At 39.8% G+C, this 26,038-nt stretch overlaps 1 protein-coding gene across 1 annotated transcript in view; it reads left to right on the top strand.

Annotated features, from left to right (window-relative positions):
• OTOGL (otogelin like) overlaps positions 1-26,038 on the top strand; it is a 202,821-nt gene that overhangs the window by 74,053 nt on the left and 102,730 nt on the right. Inside the window, exons 12-17 of the mRNA XM_073620249.1 lie at positions 5,019-5,153; positions 5,250-5,396; positions 11,954-12,073; positions 13,757-13,873; positions 22,432-22,588; positions 23,966-23,992. Of these exons, the coding sequence (XP_073476350.1) occupies positions 5,019-5,153; positions 5,250-5,396; positions 11,954-12,073; positions 13,757-13,873; positions 22,432-22,588; positions 23,966-23,992 (703 nt within the window). The remainder of the gene's footprint in view (positions 1-5,018; positions 5,154-5,249; positions 5,397-11,953; positions 12,074-13,756; positions 13,874-22,431; positions 22,589-23,965; positions 23,993-26,038) is intronic.

Genomic DNA, 26,038 nt, shown 5'->3' with positions numbered 1-26,038 from the left:
AAAACAGAGTACAGGCCCAAATAAATCAGCAGCTCCTTCGGGGGCCCGTGCTACACTTGTGTAGTACAGATACTCCTCGTTTAATGACTTACCTGTTTAAAGACTACTCGGACTTACTACCGGCTCTCCCCACTCTAACGTTGCATATATACATCATTGTATTGTACAGTACAGTATACAATTTTTGTTTTTGTTCTGTACATAAGTAAATTAAAACAACGTTATTGAGCTGGAGTTTTGTGTTTTAGACCTTTTTATCACAATACAGTACAGTACATACAGTAGTTAAGAATGTTCCTTCTTCCTTGTTTAACAACCAATTCGTTTAATGACCTGGTCATTGGAACGGAACCTGGTCGTTAAGTGAGGAGTTGCAATTGTTTATGCTATAATATTTTTTCCTACTAAAAGTGATTTTTATCTTTAGCAGTTGTTAAGCTATTATGTAATAATAGCATCAGTATATTATTGTTATCTTAAAAAAGGTAAACCTTCCATTCTTCAGATAGAAACATACTTTTGTTTCTAAATATTACATTCCTAGAAACATACCGGCATCTAAAATATTTGTTTATGGTCCACATACTATAATGCCATGTACTACATTATGTCTTCTTTACTTGACAGAAGCGTATATTGTGTTTGAGCAGTGTCTTGTAAAATAGAAGAATTGTTCCTCTATCTGTTCATATAATATGCCAGGTTACGCATGCCAGTCCCAGCAGACTTTGCCAGTCACAATTTGGCACTGATAAACATGCTCAATCATTTATCATTAATACCAAGCTGCTCTCCTACTTGGGATTGGACTTTCTGCTCCAGTGAACTAGAAAACATTGTTGATGGGAGTGCATGATACTGCCAGAAACAGCTGTATTGCTGTGATAACAAAAGTGCATGACCGCACATTTCAAAGCCCCGGTCTAGCTTCCATATTTTTCCTTGCCTATCAAATAAACATTTATCAGAATTGACCTGCAACCTGTTCACAGCATGAATATAAATACTGGAAATGCAGTGGGTTTCCTATTCCTAACTCTTAAAACGGAAAGAACCTTGCGAGCAATCATGAACACTAATATGGACTAAAATAACAGTGGCTAGCATTTCTCAAATTCCCATAATGATGTGCCAAATACAAAAACCAATGTGCCGCGATTCCACCTCCAAATGTGCCAATTCACTAATAAATAAACATACAAATTTGTAAAGTGTCCAATCTCATTCAACAAAAAAATTATTATAATTCCATAATCCTGTTCCATGATAAATCACACAGGTAAATATACTTATCCAATATTAACTAAAATAGAATTCAAATATATGAAAAAATAAAACTATTATTGTGCAAAAAATGAATGTGTAAAAGGTTAGGTTGTGATTCGAATGAAAAAAGTCTATTGCTAACGCTGTGTTTGCATGCACCAACAACTTCTTGTGGTTCTAACTCTGTTTGCTTTTAACCACTTAGTGCTCAATTAGATTAAATTACTAATACTGGAGAGTGCAAAATCTGGTGCAGCTGTGCATGATAGCCAATCAGCTTCTAATTTCAGCTTGTTCATTTAACCACTCGACCAGAAGGATTTACCCCCTTCATGACCAGGACATTTGCTATTCAGCACTGTGCTACTTTAACTGACAATTGCGCAGTAATGCAACACTGTATGCAAATGAAATTTATATAATTTTTTTCACACAAATAGTTTTTTCTTTTGGTGGCATTTGATCACCACTGGGCTTTTTTATTTTTTGCTTTATAAATTAAAAAACAATTATTTTTTTTTTTTTTAAACTGATATTCTCTAGTTTCTGTTATAAAACATATCCAATAAAATCAAATTTCTTCATACATTTAGGCTAAAATATATTCTGCTACATGTCTTTGGTAAAAATAAATCTCAATACGTGTATATTAATTGATCTGTGTGAAAGTTATAGCAAACTATGGTATATATATTTGAAAATTGATCATTTGTGATGTACTGATGGCCTTTCTAATTTCTTGAGGTCTCTAAAATGTCGGGATAGTACAAATACCAACCATATGACCCCTTTTTGGAAAGCAGAAAGTCTGAGGTATTTAGGAAGAGGCACTGCAAGTTTTTTGAAGTTGTAATTTTTTGTCACAATTTTTTGGAAAATGAAGAAATTAAATAAAATTTGTTTTTTTACATATTGTCATCAGTGCAGCACAGCATCATCACATGACTGGTGTGGCAGTGATCACTGATACTGACTGTTGACAGTATGTAAAAGAAAAAAGGTAAATCATTTTTTTCTTAATTTTTAAACATTTTTTCTTTATTTTTTAAAATCTTTTTTCTTTTTTTTTACTACTTTTTGTACATCCTGTCATCAGAGTAGTGACACAGTAGTACTCTGGGGAAGGGCGGTGTGATCAGGGATTTTTTTTTTTTTTACACTGTTATTGCTAAGTGGCCCCACAGATACTTTCTTACATGCACACAGTATGAATGAGGGGAACTGAAGCTTATGCCCTAGTGATGCAAGCATGGGCAGCCCATCCATTAAGGGCGCACGTACGCCGCCTCCCCTTTCCACCTCCTATCATGTGTCCGGCCCCTTTCAGGATGCCAGGCGCATGAATTACATAAAAACAGATTAAAAACCTCAGAAGGCTCTAAAGAAGAAGGTATTTCTTCGAAATGCATCAGTCAGCAGTGGTCCTCATGTCCTCTCCTGCACTGTCGATACTTAGACCGATTGCCACCAATAGGAGGCTTTCACAAAGGGATTTTTCTTCACGTTTGTGAGTAGTTTTTAATCAGTTTTTATCAATAAATTTATTAAGGATAGGGCACAGGGCCAGTGCGCCCTCTTTTCTTTATTTCTCTTATGACTTCTAGGATTTCTAGGATACCCCTTTCCTGGAGGGCAGCAAGGCCTGAGAAATTATCTCTTGAACATTAGATCACCCGGACATCACACTTATCGCAAGAGCATTTGTTTGTTGCTTTCAGTTAATATGCACTATGATATGTCTGGAATCTGATTGACTGCTAAAACAAATCTCATTTTTCTTTTCTACTGGTACTTACATTATGTTTTTGTTGTACTATGCTAACTCTGTATCATAGGTGTGTTTAGTATTAATGAATGATTAAACCACCTTAACTCTCAAAAAAAAGTCCAAATGACAGCAATTTTGTTTGCCTGCATCAGCACCCAAAACATTCTAAACTGAGTTTCGTGATGTTTTCCGGATTTACTTTAAAGTCTGCACTCACATACAGATTGCTATCTTTAGGAAACAGATACTTGCACATTTTCAGAAAATAATCTTGGGAAAATCAGAGGCATTTTTAATTAGAACAGGATTGCTGAAATGTTATCCGAAGAAATGTCAAATCCGTTAGATAAACAAGGTGAGGGCAAACAAAGAATACAATGAGAAAATTGTCCGAAATAATTGTGAGCTTTTTTCTGAACAAAATAAAATCTCAAAACAATGGAGGTCATTTGACAGAAGATGGAAAACCATTTTTCATAATTTTAGGTTGTGTGCTTTCATCTAACAAATGCTTTGTTTTTTTTTCCGTTACTGGATACTGATAGTTGTTAGCCATTTTCAGTTCATTCAGTCAGACATATTTGAAATGTTGTCTTGTCTGTTCAATGTCTAGCAAGCAAAGCAACAAAAAACACTGCTGTAACTGTTACTGGAGAAAAAAAGGCATATAATATGATCGCACGCTTTGTTTTGATTATGAAAAGACATATGAAAAAATATATAGGAATATGGTGGTAATGGCGCTGCCAAATGTTAGTGTAATTATTTAAAGTGACATGTGCTATCCAATACTCAATTTGCAAATCCCAAAGCAATAAATAAATAAATAAACCTGCTATGTAAACGTGAAACGTGCTATGGACTAGTAATGTCCTCCAATAACAAATTATATCAAGTGCTCCTTAGAAGGATATATATGGTGTCACTGTGCTATAAAGTGACTTGGTGCAATTTAAATAATGCCAGTGCTAACGTCATACAATTAAATGTCCACAAACTGAAAAATTAGTGGATAATAGGGAATAATATATAAAAATAAAAATACAAATGTAGATAAAAAAAAAAAAAATATATAATATATAAACTGAGTGACGGTGTCTTCATCTTCAATAAAAATCAAAAACCGTCTTTCACAATGTGACTTGTGACTTTCTTCTCTCCTTGTGACTGGTGAGTAAAGATATATATATATATATATATAAGTGCAGGTGATCCAAACCGTGCTCTTCTCATATACACTCTTATCAGAGAGTTCTCCCCACTAGGGGGTGTTGCGCCTTTCACAGCTTCACTGCTGTATTAGCTGGAACAGACCTTAAATGCTTGTGCCTCTTTGCAGCCCCTTCTCCTTGTTTTTGACTCTTTGTTGCAGAAAAGAAAAAGCTGTCCCCATGTTTGGGAGTAGGAGTCACCTCAGCCCCTGCTTTCTTCTATAGAACACTCCTCCATGTCTTCCTGGTATCTGTCCGGCAGAACGCCTGAGCTCGGCTTGCACGTGTCCCTTCTATTGATGTCGGTGGAGATTAGCAGGCGCACCCAGTAAATGTTGCCACTGTAAACTCCAATGTAGCTCTGGTCCCCCCTAAAGTCCATACCAGGCCTTTATCCCCAGCAGGCCAGGAAAGGGGGGAGGAAACTGGGGCATGCTGGGTCGATGACGTCACAATGGTTATAGGGTAGGTAAAGTCTCATAGCTTGGGACCATGAGATAGGTTTGCAGTACAGCAGGGCCAGTGCAAGGATTTTTGTCTACCTAGGCAAAGGTGCAGTTTTCATTGTTCATTGTCAACTACAGTAATGAGAAAATTCAAAGTGGCAGGATGGCAAATTTTACTAGTGTATGAGCAGCTTAAGATTTAGTGTTGCAGGGAACAGGAATGACACCTTCTTATCGTAAACTTCTCTGTAAAAGATTGTTAATGGAACACAGGAATAATAATAGTAGCTCTTGTTTTTTCCGCTTTGATTTTCCCCTTTCTCACAGAGTGTTGATAACTCAAATGTCTCCATCATTGCTCAGAATAAGAAATGCTTTGATAATGACATAATTTGTTCAAAAAATCTTGTCATCTCTGTGGCCGGCACTGACATTTATTTTACTGACACATCAGAAAAACAGGTTAGTGAGTAAATCTTAGTATGTTTCCATTAAATATTTGTTATTTTATTGAGATGCAAGATACTCAGTAATATTGTTATTTTTCTATTAATATAGAAGCAATTTCGAATACAAAATGGATCTTTTAGATATCAGCATTGGAAGGCTGGGTTTTACACAGTGGTGCACTTTCCAGAACTAGACATCACAATACTATGGGATAAGAAAACCACAATCCATGTTAAAGTTGGACCTCGGTGGAAAGTAAGTAGTTGTAGTTGCTTGCTTTTAAATATATTTTTAATACTATAGCATTTATTTCACAGTTATGTAAAAAGCAGAGCTGTGTTTCTATCAGTATTAATTCAGTATTATAATAAATGCTAGAACCTCCAAAGGAAATGCCTGCATTAGCAGTGCTAAAATTAAATAAAGTTCAATAATGTCCTTGAGTATAAACTTTTTTTTAACAACCACAATGTGACATTTGGACAGTTGTGGAGGCAACATGGACTCTCGTGGTACGGTATAAACTTACAACAGTCAGTTTACAAAAATATATACATTTTTTATGCACAAACACACACATATAATAAAAAAGCCTTCGATAGTAGATCAATTGCATTGGACAACCACAATGTACTTAGATTTGAAACCCAGAAAAGGAGAGTAATACATTAGAATGACGGATAATCCAGGAAATCAACGTTCTAAAGTGATCCTCCCGTCACCACACCTTGTACAGCACCGCTCTCATAAGGATTTTAAACTCACCAGAATTCAAATGAAAGAAAACCTTCAGATAAATGAATATACCACATCTCATTCTCCCATCAGCTGATCATGGTAAGGACTACCTCTTAAGCTCCAAGATTTTAAACACTGGTGCAGGTTCCGCAACTCATCAACGATGTTACCAAAGGAGAGGAATGACCACATTGCATAATTCCATTTCCATTCCATTCTCTAAAGCATCAGCACTGTTTAGACTGTCCAGTAAAATCCTGCATACAGTATATGCTGTTGAGGATGTGTGAAGGTAAGGTGCCTTGATAGCAGCAGCTAATGGGTCTTTTACCTTCTTTGAGTATTCCATGAAAGAGGATACGTTTTTTATTGACGGTTCACTTTCTTATGTTTATATTAATTCAGTATTAAACCCAAAAGCAAAAAAGTATTATATTGCCATTTACCAATCCTTATAGGTGGTGGGTGCATTTGTTTTCTTTTTTTAAGGCCTCTTTCACATTTGCGGTACTGCTTACCACCCTCTAAAAAATTATCCATGATGGAAGGCTTTTCAGAGAGTGTTAGAATAGCAGCAGACATACGTTTAGGAGGCGCTACTGAAGCCTCCCAAAAGCTTGTTATTTTTTTTTTACTCCTATTTTTAAATTGCTTTATTTTACATTGCGGGAAATCGTTGGGTGAGTTTGACAGGTGGTGCCACCTGACAGAATCTGCATTCTGCATTAAAAATGCTGTGGCTGTAAAGCCCAGCATTGTGGCCACAGCATGTGTAAAGCTCTGTCTGACTGTATTGTTACGATTCGGGCAGGTGGTTGGGCGGTGGTAAAACTACCGCTCAGCCTCCTGTTATTACTGTTATCTTAGTAAATATAAACTGCTAAATACATTTTCTCATCCCCAGTTAGAGCAGTCTTGTGACTTCTATCAGTGTCTGGTTAATATAGGAAGAATTTCCATTCTCCTCTGACTGTCCTATGAAGCTGCAGGACCCCTGACCCTCTGTCTGCACAGTGCTGGTTGGCCCTGTGCTGATCACATGCACCCTCCCAAAAAATAAAAACTCTAGCATTACACACCAAACTGGGCATATGCAGAGTCCCTCCAAGTCTCTGTACTATTAGGAGATAGATTGGGGACAGTAAAAGAAGGAGAGGATCAGAGAAGATAAGATTAAACAACCCTTTTACACAATGCAGAGGATTAACCCCTTAGGTTCCACAGTGAGTAGAACAAGCATGCTTTACTGCAAAGACTGATTTTACTGCTGTGGGTTTAGTAACACTTTAGTAACACTTTAATGTAGCACACAATAGGGAAGTTGCTGGAGCACTTGCTGAAAAAGGTGCTGTGTATCTAGCATAGGCTGCAACAGTAAATTACAGACTCACCATCAGCCACATAGATGTTGCACCTGCATAATTTACATGCACCAAGCTGGCCCAAAATAAATTTATAAAGTCATCCCATTCTTGGAGTTCTTACGTTTTTTTTGGTTATGCATTTTAAATGTAAACATAAGAATGTAATAAATGACAAAGAATTCCCAGAGCCCTGCTGGTTAATTAAAAAGGCACTGCAGCAGTAATCACCTGCTTTTTAGGCAGGTTGACTCTTAAGCTGGCCATAGACAAAACAATTATTTTTCCTGCAACCACGGGGAAGCCATCCCCGCTGTAGAACACAGTGAATATTGCTAGCGGATATTACAGCTGCTAGCAATAATTACCTGAAAAATTTGACAGGCTGGTTGTACCCAAGTTGATCCATCGATCAACTTGGGTACATTCAGCCCATCCATACATGGTTTGATTCAAACCATTTATGGCCTGCTTTACTAAAACCTGGAACTTAGTTATCTGATGTCACCAGTGTTCATCAGTGTGTGTAAATTTCAGCTTGGGCTATTAATTCAATTCTGAAAGAGGCACTTTTTTCGATAGATCAAGATCAGATTTCAAAAGTAGCCTAAACTGGAAAAAAGTATTCAATGGTCGAAACATAGGTATTACACAATGGGAGACAAACCAACCACAATGCTTGCTAGAAAACTGGTACCCCGAACACACACGCCCACTTTGCCCAAATTGCGATTACCATCGGGACACCCCACACAGAACCCCAAACTGATAATTCAGGAATTCCACAAATTTTACGCCAAACTGTACAATACGCCAGACAAATTCTCTCATACAGAAGCTGAAGCTTTCTTTCAAGATATCCAACTACCCCAGCTCTCACAAGCCCATGCAGAACTTATGGATAACAAATTCACAGAATCAGAGATAAGAATGGCCATAAAATCTATACATCCCTCTAAGGCCCAGGGCCCGGATGACTTCTCGGCTCACTATTATAGAAAATTTCAGGACATCCTAGTACCCCACCTGTGCTCCTATTTTAATGACCTGAGACAGGGAAACATCATCCCTAGACACGAAAACTCAGCTTACATACATGCCATACCAAAACCGGGGAAAGATCATGGAGATTGCGCCAATTACCGCCCAATTTCCCTGATTAATGTGGATTTAAAAATAATGACAAAAATACTCACATATAGATTAAACTCTTTTCTTTCGCAATACATTCATCCGGACCAGGCGGGCTTTGTCCCTAACCGCCAGGCATCAGATCAGACCCGCAGAATCATAAATCTTATTTCAGGGACCTAGACAGGGCATGTTGTTTTCATTAGACATCCAGAAGGCGTTTGATACCCTATCATGGGACTACTTACTGGACGTTTTATCCCGCTTTGGGTTTGGTGGAAGTTTTTTGGCACTCCTTCACACACTATATCATACACCAACTGCATCTTTGATGCTTAGGGGGTACTCCTCCCGCTCCCTGGACATTAGGAGAGGAACTAGGCAGGGATGCCCCTTGTCCCCGCTACTATTCGTTCTAGCAATGGAACCACTGGCGATAAGGATTCGTTCCTGTCCAGATGTTAGGGGTATAGAGTGTGGAGATAGAGAACACAAATGCTTACTATTTGCGGATGACCTCCTGCTGGCATTGTCCTTGCCTATCACCTCCCTCCCCAACCTATATGCAATTATAAAACCATTTTCAGAAATCTCGGGCCTTAAAATTAACCACGACAAATTGAGGGCTCTAAATATCTCATTGCTGAGCTCTACACAGGAAGCTCTCGAACAATCGCACCAATTTAAATGAGAGTCAGAAGCCTTACCTTACCTCGGAATACGATTGACCCCATCCCTACACACCCTGTACTCACACAATTACCCAGCTTTATATAGACGCCTGTCAGGAGACCTAGCTAGGTGGCAAATCCATCCTCCATCGTGGTGTGGCAGACTTCACTCGATAAAAATGAATATTCTTCCAAGAATATTATACTTGTTTCCCACCTTGCCAGTGGCATTAGTCAGATCTCATCTGATATCATTTCAGAAAAAGATTCTCAAGTTTGTGTGGGGAGACAAGAGACCCAGGATGAACAAATGCACTCCATTCACACCAAAACAGAAGGGAGGGCTAGGACTACCGGATCTACAGAAATATTTTTATGCGGCCCAAGTGGCCCAACTTACTAAATGCCACTCCCAACAACCTCAGGCACTATGGATGACCATGGAATCGTATTCCTGTCATCCCAATCCAATCTCGCGTATCATGTTGCTATCAACAAAAGAGAGGCCACCTATTTTATGCCCCTCTCTTTCCTTCTCGCTAGACATTTGGGATAGACTTGCGAGGACTCACAAATTTAAATCGCACCACAACACGCTAGCACCCCCCTTGAGAAACAGAGAGTTCACCTCAGGCCTCACCCCTCCCGCTTTTGAATGGTGGTCCAACAAGGGCTTTCTACGGATTGCAGATCTTCGTGACCTAAAAGGCATGCTATCCAAAAGATTGCTGATAGAAAAATACCAACTACTGAACTCTGAACTCTATAGATTCCCCCAAATACTTTATTTTATGCAAACTTTATCATGAAAGGGGGACCTTGTGACAATGACCCCCATGGAACACATGTGTCGACAATACGATAAACGTAGGGGTCACATATCAGCAATCTATACTATTTTAACATGTGTCTCAGTAAAACTGTCCTATATGACACAATGGGAATATGATCTACAGGAAACTTTGGACCTCGAGGAATAGCAATAGCAGCCTTTAAATCTCTAATCAATACCTCAATTATTGAAGTGAATTATAAAGTTTTATTAAGACGGTATATGGTACCGGCTAGACTGGCCACATTTGTACCCGGTGCTTTCGGGGCTGCGGCCAGGTGGAATCGGCGTACCATATCTGGTGGCTATGTCCCAAGGTGTGGAGGTTTTGGATTAGGGTCTATAACTTTGTGTACACTCTTACCCAGATCAACCTGGCCAAATCCGCAAAGCATGCACTCCTGGGTGGTAGGGTAGCAGAAGTTTCCAAAGCCCAGAGATGGCTTTTAATGTTCATATTTACAGCAGCCAAAATTACGATAGCCAGGAACTGGAAGTCAGCAGCCCTACCATTTGACCAACTTAAACAAAAACTGTCTTGGCTCATGCTAAACAAAAGATTAACAGCAATTGTGCAAGATAAAATGAAAATGTTTAATAAAGTATGAGGTCCTTGGATCAGATACCTAACCAACGATCCCAGGACAATCACTAACCAAGACCTTCCCTGAATGCCATAAGTAGGAGCGTGGAGTCTTCTCTCCACCCCCCGCCCCCTCTCCCCCTGCCCTCCTCCACTGTCTTGCCTTCTAGTCCCACTGATCCCCTTTTCCTTTCTTTTTTCTTTATCACTCTGTCCTTTTTTCTTCTCTGAGACCCTGGTATAGAGGGGTCAGAGTTTCTCCCCTCCATGATATGGGGGACGGCCTCCCCGAAGCTAGTTGGGAGGCGGGTGTCTCCTGAAAGCGAGGACGCACTCTGAGCCCTATCATTAGAAATTGATGTAGGGATACAGAGTATGGTCTAATGAGTAAGATGAAGGATCTAATGTATAGTCTTCTATGTAAACAACGCGGATAAGGCAACGTTGATAATAAAACCATTAATAAATGACCTCGAGTTAGTAAGAGGTAATTGTTTATATCTATACTAAATGTTAGATGGACTATAAAAAGTGTACACTGTATTGCAATAATGATGAGGTCTATATTCTGTACTGTCAAAAAACTGAATAAAAACTATTGGAAATAAAAGTAGCCTAAAAATGCTCTTGCTGGCGCAAAAGAAAAAAATAAATAAAATGTAATATTTCATAATTACTAAAAGTAAAAAAAATGTAAATTGCATTTTCAGTCTTTAACATAATAAATAGAGAAAAAACCCCCCACAATATTCCTAATAAAGTTGGGTTGCTTTGTTTAACAGAGATAAAGCTCTTGAAATCTGATAGCAAGTGACAATTCTACATCACAAAGCATATGTTGTTTCTGATGCACTGCATAATTTACAGATGCCCTTGTCTTTTATAGGGAGTTTCTCTTAATTATAATCTTTACAGAGACTCTGACACCAACTTAAAAAATTGCAGGTAAAACCACAGAAAAAATCAAGTATATTAAATGCTTATTTGCAGTGTATTCCTTTCTCATAAATGACTTTTGTATTCACTTGCAATGTGTCTTTCAACTTACTGGATACATTGACTACATCAAGAAAAGTCAGTTTTCTAGCACAGCCCCTTTTGGTCTGTTAAATAAACCATTAAACCATTAAGAGTGTTTTGTTGTGTCTTAAAAATATAAAAATAAAAATGCAGCATCTACTTCTAAGGACCGGTAAACTTTAATATAACAGAGCTTTTGCTCTTGGGTTACAATATATTTTAATTTAGCTTTGTGTTTTGCTTTGGAGTGCAGAATGTCATCCCACTATTCTCTTTCTCTAAGAGTACAAGTAAAATGACATCTATTATCAAACTTCTTATCTTTTACAGCCTCAAAAAGTTTACTGGATGATAAAACATAGCCCATAGTAAAAAGTAGCTTGATCTATTAATGCCAGATAAACAGTTAAAAATTGTGTTTTAATAAACAATGTAGGAAGACTTTATTAAAACCTACCTATAATGTGTATTCTTAGGGAAAACTTTCAGGTCTGTGTGGAAACTTTGACAAGTACACCTCCAATGACTTGACTACATCTAATAATATGGAGGTGAGGAACGCACAGGTATTTGGAGACAGCTGGACCATTGGCCAGGTATGAAATTAATATAATTATCTGGGAATATTCTGATTTTGTACCTAAATTTTCTCATTACATTTGCCTGTATGTTAATCTGGATCTGTAGGTTTTCATATCCTGCAGGTTATTATTTCTGTTATTATTTTCCTCGTGCCACCTTCCACGGCCTTACCGAGATCTCCTGTCCCACTGTGAGTCCCGATCGACCAGCCAGCGCTTCCGCCGGCTGATCATAGAGGCAAACAGAGACTGAATCGGCTCTGTTTGCCTCTATGGTATAGGAATCCGGAAGTGATAAGCATACATCTCTCCCAGTTTACCTGGATGTAATTGGCACCATTTTTAAAAATAAAAAGCATTGGATCACATTGATCTTGCTTTTAAGGGCAGAGGAGGGATCTGGGGTCCTTTAAATCCCAGATCTCTCCATAAAGAGTACCTGTCACTGCCTATTCCTATCACAAGGGGGTATCTATATTCCCTATGATAACAATAAAAGTGATAAAAAAAATGTGATATGACAATGTAAGAAAAAGCTCATTTTTTAAAGTGCCCCCCCCCCACAAAGTCGAACACAGGCATCTGTCCCGCATGCACACAAACAGCAAATGTCCCACACATGTGAGGTATCACCGCAAACATCAGATCATGGGCAGTAATTCTAGCACCAGTCTTCCTGTGTAAATTTAACCACTTGCTGACCGCCACACACAGATGTACGTCGGCAGAATGGCACAGGCAGGCAAATGGGCGTACAGGTACGTCCCTTTATGCTTTCTGCCGGCGGCGCGAGCGCGCACCCGCCGCACACCGTGGGAGCATGCCCGCTGGTCCCGGGAACTCGATGTCCTCCAGCGGCCTGCAATTGCGGTTTGGAGGGGTAGAATGGGGAGATACCTATGTAAACAAGGCATTACCCCGTTCTGCCTTGTGTCATGACAGAGATCTACTGCTCCCTGTCTTCGGGAGCAGTGATAGCTGTCATGTCCTCAAATATCACCAAAAGAAAGCTCTATTTGTGGGGGAAAAAAGGACGTCACTTTTGTTTGGGTACAACGTCTCATGACCGCGCAATTATCAGTTAAAGCGACACAGTGCCGAATCGCAAAAAGTGCTTTGGTCAGGAAGGGGTAAAATCTTCCGGGGTTGAAGTACTGATTTTACTGATAGTAACATTTACATTATTGTAGCATGGGCACGGGCAATTTTAAAGCATGACATATTTGATATCTATTTACTCTATTAACAACATCTTTTATATTTTACCAAACTATTGGGTATTATATTGTGTTTTTTGCATTAAAATTTAAAAAAGTGGATTTTTTCCAAAAAAATTGAGTTTGAAAAACTGCTGCGCAAATGTGACATAAAAAATTGCCACCTCCACCAATTTATTCTCTAGGACCTCTGCATTAAAAAATATATAATGTTTGGGGGTTCTAAGTAATTTTCTAGCAAAAAATACAAATTTTTACATGTAAACAAAATTGTCAGTATAGGGGCTGGTCTTATCTAAAGCTGCCGGATGGATGTACAGTAGTTGTGGTAGGGACACTGAGAAAAACTTGGAGTCTTTTGTATTTTTCTTGCTACTGTTGCATGAAATAAAACCAATAATGTTTGGTCAATATCATCCAAAGCAAGTATGAATGATTTTCTGTTATACCTAAAGCTAACGGTGTAAAATTTTCTCTTCAGTGTAAAAGTTATAATGAGACAATGAGGCCTTGTGAAGTTCATCAGAGCAAATTCCCATATGCAAAGAAAGAGTGTTCGATTCTCTATAGTGATGTGTTTGCTCCCTGCCGCAATGTGGTAAGTTGGAATATTTAAGTACAATTTTAAAAGAAGACCACATAACAACGGCAGATAATCATTATTCTTCACTGGCTTGGGGACTGCCAGTGTGTATTTTAAAGCAAAATGTGTTTTAACCAATTACTGTGCAGATATTCCCTTTCAAGTGTTTCTGTGGTCAGTTATGTAAAATGATATTTAGACCATTTTACATTTCCTTAAAATACCTGGCTTCTAGATTGTGATCACTACATAGATAATGATGCTGACAAGATGAATTTCAATTTATTATATTTTTATATGTTATGTAATAAACATTGTTATGGCAATGCTTACATTAGCCATCTTTATTGATGAGTTGAACTTTTATTCATGAATACAATACATAGTAGACATGTGCACACTAAAATATTTTGTTTCGGAATTTCGGTTTCGTCCAAAAAATGTATTTATTTAGTTACTCCCAAAATTCGTTTTTATTTATTTTGTTTCATTAAAAACTGCATTCATAGGAAAATCCGAATAAATTAAGGTCAAATCTGTTAATTGAAGGCTTATGGTGTCTGTCGGATGTTCTAAGAAGATTTGACGAAGTAGCTAAACTGTATGACGCCGCGATCTTACATCTCCGTTCAAATGCTCCCCTAACAAGCTATAGTTGAATTCTAATGTTGTTTGACTAGTAGTAATTATAATTATTAATTATTATTACTAGTCAAACAACATTAGAATTCTTCTATAGCCTATGGGTGGAGCATTTTACCATAAATGTCCCCTCGCAGCGATTGTATGTTTTTAGCGTTGAATCTTTATGTCAAACAGTATTATACATATTTTTGATCTTATCGTATGATACGATACTTGTTTGTTTCTGTTCATGTCGAACAGCCTACCTCAACAGCCAATGGAATTGTGTTGTATCGAAATTCAGGCATATAACTTCCTTCCCGTTCGCTCTGTGCTCCTAACGGTTCTGGTTCACACTGGTGATGGCAGCATCCAATACTGGCTCCAGGCAGTTGGACCCCATGGAGGTTCCTGGCCCTTCTATGGAGGCAGCAGCACCACCACCATCAAAAAAGCGCAGGAGGGGGACACAAGCTGCAACCAGCAGGAAGCTCAACCTTCTGTGGACTCACATTGAGTCCCAGGTTCTTGTAAGGGAAACGCTTCATTGCTGGATGCAGCTGTGTGGCACCCGCTCCAGGGAGACCACTCTGGAGTGGAAGCAGAAGAAGTAGGAGGAGATCTCCTGAAAAGTTGAGGAGATGCAGCGCCATCAGCATGACCCATCTGTCTGTCATAAAAAATTCAGCGACCTAAAACGGTAAGTAACGTGTCTGATTATTTTATTTTTTTACATTTTAAAAATCCCATATAATGCCCCAAAACAAGTCCCCCCCCCAGTGTTTTTCTCCACTGGTATTGCACCCTTGACCACTAAATGCAGTATGTGTGCAGAACAGCGCACACTGACAAAAGATCCATCTTGGAGCGCTTTCACCATGTTTGAACCTCCGTCTGTCACTATGAACCCAACAGAAACATTGGTGACTGCCCACTCTCCAAACCAATTGGCCAACATCGATCTAATTGCCCGCAATATGTTGGCAGATCTGTGTTTATCATCACGGACTTCTGTGTGGGGCAGGAAAGCTTGATAACCCTGTTGGTCTTGCACTGCAGACCTGCTTCCTGATGAAGTTTGACCTCTTACACTAGTGCCACCACCAACAGGCACAGTGGCCTGCCAACAGTGTGCAGTCAAAGACAGGAAAGCGTGTTGACCGCTGGGAGCTGTCCACAAATCAGTGGTCAAATGAATTGTCTGACCCTCTGCTTTGGCTATTTTTTCCTTCAATATTGCAACACACGAATGCTATAGTGCTGGAACAATCTTTCTGCTGAAAGTTGTCTGTGCAGGAACAACATATTGTGGAGTAAGGGCATGCTTGAGCTGTTTAAATGGCTCCCCTTTAATCATGCGAAAAGAGACTCCTCCAACAGCAATGAATTGGCCAATGAGGCGGGTGATCTTGTTGGCCTGCTGTTTTGACATGCCCTTGGAACTAAAGCCAACAAAGCTATCTAGGGTAGGCTGATGATGTCCTTAGGAGAATGAAGAGCCTGATTGGGTCTGCAGTGGAACTACTGCACGTGGACGATTTGTCTTATTAGAACCGTCTTTATTGGCTGTGCTTTGAGTAAGTGTTGTGGTTGAGGAGGTACCACCAGTACAGTCAGAGTCCATAACAATGCTGCTTCCTGCGCTACCACCTTTCTTTTTCTGCCTCTGCCCGAAGTAAAGTAGAGTGGTGGTAATTTTTAAGGTGTAGGTTCATACCAGTATTGGTTAAATGTCCCAACTTTTTCCCCCTACTCACTTGCTTCCCACACAATTTTCAATTTCCAAAGAACCCAACTTCCAACATGTGAAAGTATTTACAAGCGTTGATGCGGCACAATGCAGCTTCTTGACCCTGTTTATCTCTAGTATTTAGGGCTGATGTAGCTGCAGCAGGTAGCACACCAGTGGTGGAAGCTGTTGCCACTACAGTTCCACTTGGTGAACTTGTGCTAATGGCAGGGGTGCTGGGGAGGTCGGTGTTATCATCACAGGATTCTTCCTCCATAATAACAGAGGGAGAAGGGCAGTTAGCAGCAGATGAAAAAAGTGAACTGCTACCTGTCCTACTCCTCACAGAATATCCCTCTTGCACTTCCTCTAGGTCATACTGTAAGTCTTGCGGGGTAACTGTGTATAATATGTCTGCAGTGGTTGGGGAAAGAGGAGCACCACATTTAAAATCATCATCACCACCAAAACCAGTTATTGCTAAAACTTGTTGCATAGAGTCGTCTACCTCAGTAGAACTTTTCTCTTGGGACAATGAAAAAAAAGTCTCACTCTCTGTCTTTGCTGCTGTCTCCCTCAATTGCTTCTTTGGGGGGCTGGCAGTGGCACTTGCAGTGTCATTGGTGGTGGCGAGTGTAAAGGCAATTCCACTTGTTTTGATACTAGTTTTCTTGCCTATGCCATAAAAATAAGAAGCCATGACACCTGTAGAAGTAGAAGGAGCTGCACTGGCAGTGGAAGTGGCAGCAGATGTTGGTGGTCTGGCAGGAAAACTAATAGAACTAGTGGTGGTGGAGCTAGCTTTGCTGGTGGCAGTGGTGGTGACATTCACAGTTGTGGATGACATGTTTGTGGCGGCAGAAGTGTCAGCAGTACCTAAGGAAGAGCTAGTAGCAGTGACCTTGCCACTTTTTTTAGCAAGGCATCCACCACGATCGCGACCATGACCACGACCTCTACCTGCCTTCACTTTTCCATTAGAACAGTACATTGCTGTATATTTAGTTCTAACAGAAAATGGATTGGTGATAGTGATCAGACCTGCAAGCAGGTAATGATGCAAAATCAAATGAATAATAGATCACAAGAAATAGAACAAAAACAACAAATATGCCAGAGTTGGCAAAACTACCTGCATGCAGGTAACAAATTAGGGTATATACTGTAGAATCTATATAGAATCTATAATAAAGAATCTATAATTAATAATAAATCCCCCCCAAAACACGGACAGCCTCTGAGGCTACCACAACACTAACAACACTGGTATCAGTATCAAGTTCAATACTAACACAATAGCAGATGAAATGAAAAAGCTAAGTTGAACTATAGCTTGCTTCACTATCTGTTCTGCTGCTGTGCTTATTGCTTAATAATTCAGGTTCTCTGTTAACGGACCAGCTAAGATTGACTGTCTGAAATGATTCAGTGTGTCTCTCTCTGCTAGCAAAAGTGAAAGTAAGTTGGCTGTACGTGTGTACTTAAGTTCTAGCTATTTTACAGCTCCTCCTCTTTGCTTACAATCAGCCAATAACATTTGTCATTATCATCATCATCACTTTACTTCCCCACCCATTCCAGCAGCGACCACTAACAACTCTTTTACTATTGTCTCTATAATGTTGAATCTTTTCTCTCTATGTCGAATAATCTTGGACAAATAGAGTTAGGTTAGGCACATTCGACCGCAGGTTCGATAGACACAGATCACTATTGTCACCGTCATGTTGAATCTTCTATCTATCTATATCTAACTGTTGCCGCACAATACGAAAATATAATGGATATGAAAATAAAGCATTTTTTCTATTTCGCTCTTTCATTATCGTTTTGTTAAAACGAACACCAAAATTCAGACATTTGGATGATAATGATTGCACATGTCTAATACATAGTACAAATTCCAAAAGGAGATACTGCAATGGGGCAGCAGTACTTTATTGCATGTGAGGTTGTCACTAAGGCAAACATATACAATTCGGTTAAAATAAATCTTCATTATTGTACATAAAAGTTAAAAACCCATACATGGGTCATCGTGACCATATTCGTTTGTATAAAACGTGAGCGTATTAAACAGTCAAACAGCTACATCAGCAGCTAATCATATTTCCATATGAATTTAACCAAACGGTATTATACAAAATTCATTTCCATAACACATAGTTACATAGTTACATAGTCGGTAAGGCTGAAAAAAGACAATAGTCCATCCAGTTCAACCTGTGTATTCCCATATCCCTGTATGTTGTGTTCTTTAAGATGTACATCTAATACCCTGTACACACGGTCGGATTTTCCGACGGAAAATGTGTGATAGGACCGAGTTGTCGGAAATTCTGACCGTGTTTAGGCTCCATCACACATTTTCCATCGGATTTTCCGACACACAAAGTTTGAGAGCAGGCTATGAAATTTTCCGACAACAAAATCCGTTGTCGGAATTTCCGATCGTGTGTACACAAATCCGATGCACAAAGTGCCAAGCATGCTCAGAATAAATAAAGAGACGAAAGCTATTGGCTACTGCCCCGTTTAGTGTCCCGACATACGTGTTTTACGCCACCGCGTTCAGAACGATCGGATTTTCCGACAGCTTTGTGTGACCGTGTGCATGCAAAACAAGTTTGAGCCAACATCCGTCGGAAAAAATCCTAGGATTTTGTTGTCGGAATGTCCGATCAATGTCCGACCGTGTGTACGGGGCATAAGAGTCTTTTAAAGATATCCATACTCTCCGCAGCCAATTGTGGGAGAGAGTTACACATCCTTATTGTCCTAACAGTGAAGAACCCCCTACCCAGTTTAAGGTTAAACCACTTCTCCTCCAGTCTCATTGTGTAGCCCCATGTCTTTTTACACTCCCTAGGACTGAATAGTTTATTTCCTATGCTGGGATCCCAATTGAGATATGTTTAGATCGCTATCATGTCCCCTCTCAAGCGTTTTTTCTCCAGCGAGAATACATTTAGTGTTTGCAGCCGTTCCTCGTAATTGAGGTCCTCCAGTATCCTTATTAGTTTTGTTGCCCTTCTTTGAACTCTCTCTAGCTCCAGCACATCCCTTCGGAGGACTGGTGACCAGAACTGAATGGAAAACCCCAGATGAGGCCTAGCCAGAGTTTTATAAAGTGGCAGAATTATAGTTTTGTCCCTGGAGTATTTTTTTTTTTATGCATGCTAATATTCTGCCTGCTTTGGTAGCTGCAGCTTGGCACTGCATGCTGTTGCTCAAGCTGTCATCTATTAGCACCCCTAGATCCTTCTCCATCCTTGATTCTCGCAGCTGTTCTCCACCTAGTGAACATTTTTCCTTTATGTTTTTTGACCCCAAGTGCATTACTTTGCATTACTCCACATCATTTGCCATTTGTCTGCCCACTCTTTATATTCAGGTCATTCTGCAGAATTTCTACGTCCTGATGCAAGTTTATTACTCTGCTTATCTTTGTGTCATACGCAAAAACTGACACTAGTTATCCCATACTCTATTTCATTTATGAATATGTTGAATGGAATTGGTCCCAAGACAGAACCTTGGGGTACCCCACTCCCCACTCCAGACCAGTCTAAGTATATGTTATTTATCACTACCCTTTGGACCCGTCCCTGTAATTAGTTTTTTACCCAAGCAAAAACCCTATAGTCCAAGCGTGCGGACCTCAGCTTGTAAATTAAGTGTTTATGGGGGACCATATCAAATGTTTTTGCAAAGTCCAGATACACCACATCCACAGACCTCCCTCTATCTAGATGGCTGCTTACTTTCTCGTAGAATGTTAGCAGATGGGTCCGGCAAGAACGTCCTCTCATAAACCAATGCTGATTACCACTAATGATATTCTCCTCCTCAGTAAAAACTTGGATATAATCCCTAATCATCCACTACAATAATTTACCCACTATTGATGTTAGGCTGACTGGCCTATAATTCCCAGGAATATGTCTCTGCCCTCCTTTGAATATTGGTAACACGTTTTCTCCAATGAGCTGGTACCAATCCTGTCAGTATGCTGTCCACAAAGATCAGGAACAATGGAACAATGGTCTGGCTATAACTTGACTGAGTTCTCTGTGTGTAAGCCATCTGGTCCTGGCGATTTACTTGTGTTAAGTTTATTAAGTCTTTTGTTGACTCCGGCCTCTGTTAGCCACGTGGGTATGTCACGTGTTGTGTCACTAACACTACAGTCACTGTCGGTAAGCCCTTCTTTTTCCTGTGTAAAAACTGTGGAGAAGAAGGCATTTAGTACAGCTGCCTTCTCTGTGTCATCTGTAACCATCCTCCCATCCTCATCTTTCAAGTGTACAATGTGCTCTGATTTTGTCTTTTTACTGTTAATATATCTAAAAAGAATGTTTGGGTTATTTTTACTTTCTTCTGCTATGTGTCTCTCATAATCTTTTTTAGCCGCCCTGATTGCAATTTTACATTTCTTATTGCATTTCTTGTAGTGCAGGTAGTGCAGGAATGCAGGTGGTGACCCATTTTCATTATATTTTTTAAAGGCCATACTTTTCTCCTTGATGAGGCTACTTACATTACGGTTTACCCACCCATGTTTCAATTTCGCTCTTCTTTATTTATTGACCATTGGAATGCACTGTTTGATACCTTTGTTTAATATGCCCCAAAAGAATTCCCATTTCTCTTCTGTGTTCAATGATTTCAGAATTTGGTCCCAATTAATGTCATGTAGCAATGACCGTAGTTCAGGAAAATTGGCTCGTTTGAAATTTTGTGTTTTTGTACTACCCATCTGCCTCCTTTTCCTGTGATTTGTGGTAAATGCAATCATCCTATGATAGCTAGATCCCAAGTTATCACGTATCTCCACATCTGAGATCAGACTTGGATCCTTCGTAATTAATAGCTCTAGCAGTGCATTCTTTTGGAATTTGTACTTGGTTTAAATAGGACGTGGATGTGATTAGTTGTCCCTAGAACTGGAAATCTTACAACTGAAATACAATACATACTTTTGCTTTATCTTTCAATGGCGACAATATATGGAAGTAATATAAAGAAAAAGATGGGGGGGGGGGGGTATTGATCTAGCAACATATCCAATGTTTTTTCACTGTTTTATGTGCTGTTTATTATGTCTTCCAATATTTTCCTATTTTTAACAATGGCATCCAGAATCTTATTGGTTGCTCCAAGTTCCACTCCAATTTTCCATTTCACCACATGTCAAACATCTACTTTTTGTTTGACATTTTAAAATTGATAGATTGGAGGACTGCTGTTGCTGGCTTGCTTTTGAAGGTGCAGGCTTGGTGAGTACAAAAAAGGATGCTTTATATGGGTTACTTGTGCACAGTCCCAGGTCACACCAGGTAACCCTTTGATTGGTAAAAGGAACATACCATGATGCTTGCAAACCAGCCTCTTAGCACTGCCTATACCATTTATAGGTGGGGAGGGGAGGGAGCATTTTATACGCATCGCTTATTCCCCAAAAGACCAAAACACAAAAAATCATGAGGTATTAGCATTTTGGACAAAATATCTAAACTCACCACCCAGGTCCTTATTTCTACACTAACACTTTATTTTAAAAAATGGATGACGCTTTTTAAAGTGGTCTCCGACTTGGTGAGCTTGTTGGGACACTAAATATACAGATTTTCCAGGTTAATGACACACCAAGCAGTAAAGCCAGAGGAAAGATAACAGCCTTGGACTCTGTACTTTAAAACATGCACCTTAAAACATGTCAGCAGCTCTAATTTTTCCATCTGATAGGTGCCCTTTAATATCATCATACCCAACACATACAGTATGGATTTTACTTTGGGTTCTCATAAAATAACAAAAAGAATTTTGAGCTGCAGAATGGAAATTCTTTTTTATTAGTTTTTTAAATGTACAGATAACCATAATCATGGGCATGAGATTATTAAGTCACACAAATATACCTACCACAATATACTATCGCTAAATCAGTGTCTTTTTATGGAAACATTGCAACGCTGTAAGATAAACACTAGATGGCATTATAATAATTGATATTCATTTCATAGCTCTTTTTGAAATTAATATTAAACTAACCATTCTGTGGTTAGTATTCACAGCTCATGCTGCATAGCTACAGTGTTCCATATGTAATATACTACTTTTAAAACAACTAGAATTCTGAAATATAAAAAGCAATTCATAAATCATTCGCTGTGGAGATGAAATTTCAATATTTTTTTTACATTCCACTTCGTTACAGATTGATGTGACATCATTTGTGAAGAATTGCCATACAGATACCTGTAACTGCAACCTTGGAGGAGATTGTGAATGTCTTTGTACCAGCATAGCAGCATATGCTCACAAATGTTGTCAACAAGGAGTAGCTGTCCACTGGAGATCACCCAATGTGTGCCGTAAGTGGAAAGCTTGTGGAAAATGTTTTACTATATTATTCAAATCTAATGCAGACCATTGAAATCAATACATTACAGAACAGTGGATTCAGCCATTTGTTAAAAGCTGTTGTCAGAAGCATTTGTTGAAGCAGTATTTATTCCATTATTTAATATTAATTCAGTAACAATCCATAAGACAAACATAGGGGTCACTAATGACTTTATGTGACCACACGCAGGTAAGACTCCTTAACCCACTTCTTGGCCTTGCATTCTGTCACTTCCCACAGAAACCCTATGTTGTGTAGCCTTCCAGAGATGTCAGCGCCTCTTTCACCTAACAGCGGGTCCTTGCTTGTAGCCTTTTTGTGTCCATCTCCCCAATGGTGTATTTTTAGCAATTCTCAAATGAATGAAAGTTGGGCTATGCAAAATCTTTTATGAATAGGTCATATAAACATTTGCCACTTGTAAATGCCCAACATGTTTTGTCCTGTACAGGCTTTATCAGGAGCTACTAGGAGTCTGCATAGGATGAAACATGTTGAGTGGAAACTTTTTATAGTACATCTTTGTTCATCTGTGAAGTCTTCCACATAGAACGTTGCAATGGTAAATGAAAGAAGAAATGCTGCAGGAAAGGGGGCCCTCAGCAGTTGAAAGAGAAGCTGTAGCTGACCTCTCTGGGAGGCAATGTAAGAAGGAGAGTCGCAACAAGAGGAAAGTGGTAGCGTGCAAGAAGAGGCTTAAGTAGCCTTACCCTAAATGACCAACCTGTGTGTGTATATGTGCAGTCATAGGTTGCTAGTGAGTACCCCTGTGCATGAATGTTTGGTGGCAGTTTTTACACATGGATGAGCACAAAGAGGGCAGCTTTAATTGGATTTGATGATGATTTTTTTGTCGGAAAAATTGATTCATTTATGTCAGTTGAATGATTTATTGATCACATTTCGGTCATTACATGATGGCAAAATCGTTTGCTCTCACGACCATGTGTTCGCTTTTCGAAAACTCGTTCAAACGATTTTTTGACAGGTGTATGGCTAGCATAACTTGACAGGTGTGTGGGTGTGGTTAAGTGGCCATGAAGAACACTGCCTGCATACGGGGCTGCTCACTCTCACTTGCATGTCTGTCAAGCGGCTGTGTCTGTGTCCCTAGATATTTACATGGGCTCCCTGAATGCAGCACCTGGAGACTCATTCCGTATAAGCACATGGCCCAGTAACAATCTTTGGGTCTCAATGCTCAGGCGACTGAGGCCTTACCGTTTCAATAATTTTCTTGATAAATGTCCTACAATGTGTATGAAAAACTGAAAACAATGCTTACATGTTTAAAGTCTGTATTTTTAGTCTCTCTATGACTTAGTACCAATTTTATGTTTTTCAGCTTATGACTGTGAATATTATAACCAAGGTAAGTTTTTTTTAAATATAATACATTTTTTGTAATTATTGTAGTGTAAAGTCAAAACTTTTTTTATGTGAATAGAGTAGGGATTGGTTAAGCCGCTTGTCCCAGAGACATGCAAAAAAAGTAAAAGCTCTCCAAAGAGAGATTTCATCCTAGACCGTGGTCACGACAACCCTTATCTCCTGTTCTTATGAAAACTCAAACATTTTAGATTTTCCATCAGTTTCAGTACTGGAGACAATGGTCACAAGGACCAGTAGTAAGGGGGAATATTCTCCATGATGCAGACAGAAATAAAAACAGAAATAAAGAAAATGCATGAAAAAAGATAACTAGTGCAGCTACGATTGACTGGCAAGTGGCAATTTATTACACATTTGTTCTTGGGTTTAGATAAACTTTAATAATTATTTCACAGTTATTGTCATATTAATATTTTTATACACAATTTATATAGCTCCAACAGTTTACGCAGCACTTTACAATGTAGAGGGGGGACAGCACAATTACAGTACAGTTCAATACAGAAGGGACAGGAGGGCCCTGCTCATAGAGCTTACATTCTAAAGGGAAGGGGTGGTGGTACAAAAGGTTATAGATGCAGGGAATGATTTGATGGGGGGTGGCTCAGGGACAGTTGTTAGGTGGGTATAGGATAGGCTTCCTTGAATAAGTGAATTTTCAGGGATCTCCTAAAGGTGGACAGGTTAGGGGCTGATCGGATATACTGAGGCAGGGAGTTCCAGAGGATGGGAGAGGCTCTGGAGAAGTCCTGAAGGCGAGCATGAGAGGAGGTAACAAGGGAGCTAGAGAACAGGAGGTCCCAGGAGGAGCGGAAGGGACGATTTGGGCGATATCTGCAGATGAGGTTGGTGATGTAGCAGGGGCAATGTTGTGGATGGCCTTGTATGTTGTGGTTAGCATTTTGAATTTTATATGGTGGGGTAGGGGAAGCCAGTGAAGGGATTGGAAGAGAGGGGTAGCAGTCACGGATCGGTTAGTGAGTTGTATTAGTCTAGCAGCAGCATTCATAATAGACTGAAGGGGGGATAGCCTGCATAAGGGTGTCCATTAAGGAGAGAGTTGCAGTAGTCAAGGCGGGAAATAATTAAGGAGTGAATAAGTTGCTTTGTGGTGTCATTAATCAGGAAGGGTCGAATTCTAGAGATGTTACGCAGGTTAAGGCGGCAGGAATTAGCCAGTGATTGGATGTGGGGGCTGAAGGAGAGGTCAGAGTCAAGGATTACACCCAGCACCCTGGCATGTGTGGAGAGACCAATGGTTGGGCTGTTGATCTTAATGGTAAAGTCATGGGGGGGGGGACTGGGGTGGAGGAAATATAACAAGCTCAGTTTTCGAAAGATTGAGTTTGAGAAAGTGGTGTGACATCCATACTGATATGTCATTCAGTAAGTTTGAGATCTGTGAGGAGATCGAGGGGGTGAGTTGAGGAGTGGAGAGATAGATCTGGGTGTCATCGGCATAGAGGTGGTATTGGAAGCCATGGGTGGTTATCAACTGGCCCAGGGAAGAGGTATAGAGTGAGAATAGGAGGGGCCCAAGGACAGACCCCAATAGAGAGAGGAAGAGGAGAGGAGGAGATGGAGTTGTAAGTGACACTGAAAGTGCGCTGAGATAGGTAGGAGGAGAACCAGGATAAAGCAGAATCACAGAGGCCAAGGGAGTGTAGTTTGCTGAGGAGGAGCAGGTAGTCAACTGTATCGAAGGCAGCAGAGAGGTCTAAGAGTATGAGTATGGAGTAATGGCCATTGGTTTTATCAGTTAGTAGGTCATTGGGGAGTTTTAGTAGGGCAGTTTCAGTGGAATGTTGTGGACGGAAGCCAGAAAGTAGGGGGTCGAGAAGGTTGTAGCAACTCATTCGGTCATGGACAAGTTGTTCGATGAGCTTGGAGGCAAATGGGAGCAGGGAGATGGGTCTTAAGTTATTCAAACAGGTGGGGTCTAGTGAGGGTTTTTTTAAGTATGGGGGTAACCAGTGCATGTTTGAGCGGGGAAGGAAAGGTGCCAGAGGAGAGGGAGAGGTTGAAG

This window comes from Aquarana catesbeiana, linkage group LG03 (assembly GCF_042186555.1).
Source record: "Aquarana catesbeiana isolate 2022-GZ linkage group LG03, ASM4218655v1, whole genome shotgun sequence".
Lineage (NCBI taxonomy): Eukaryota > Metazoa > Chordata > Amphibia > Anura > Ranidae > Aquarana > Aquarana catesbeiana.
Note: the sequence above shows the minus strand (reverse complement) of the source record. Positions and strands in the feature narration are given on the sequence as shown.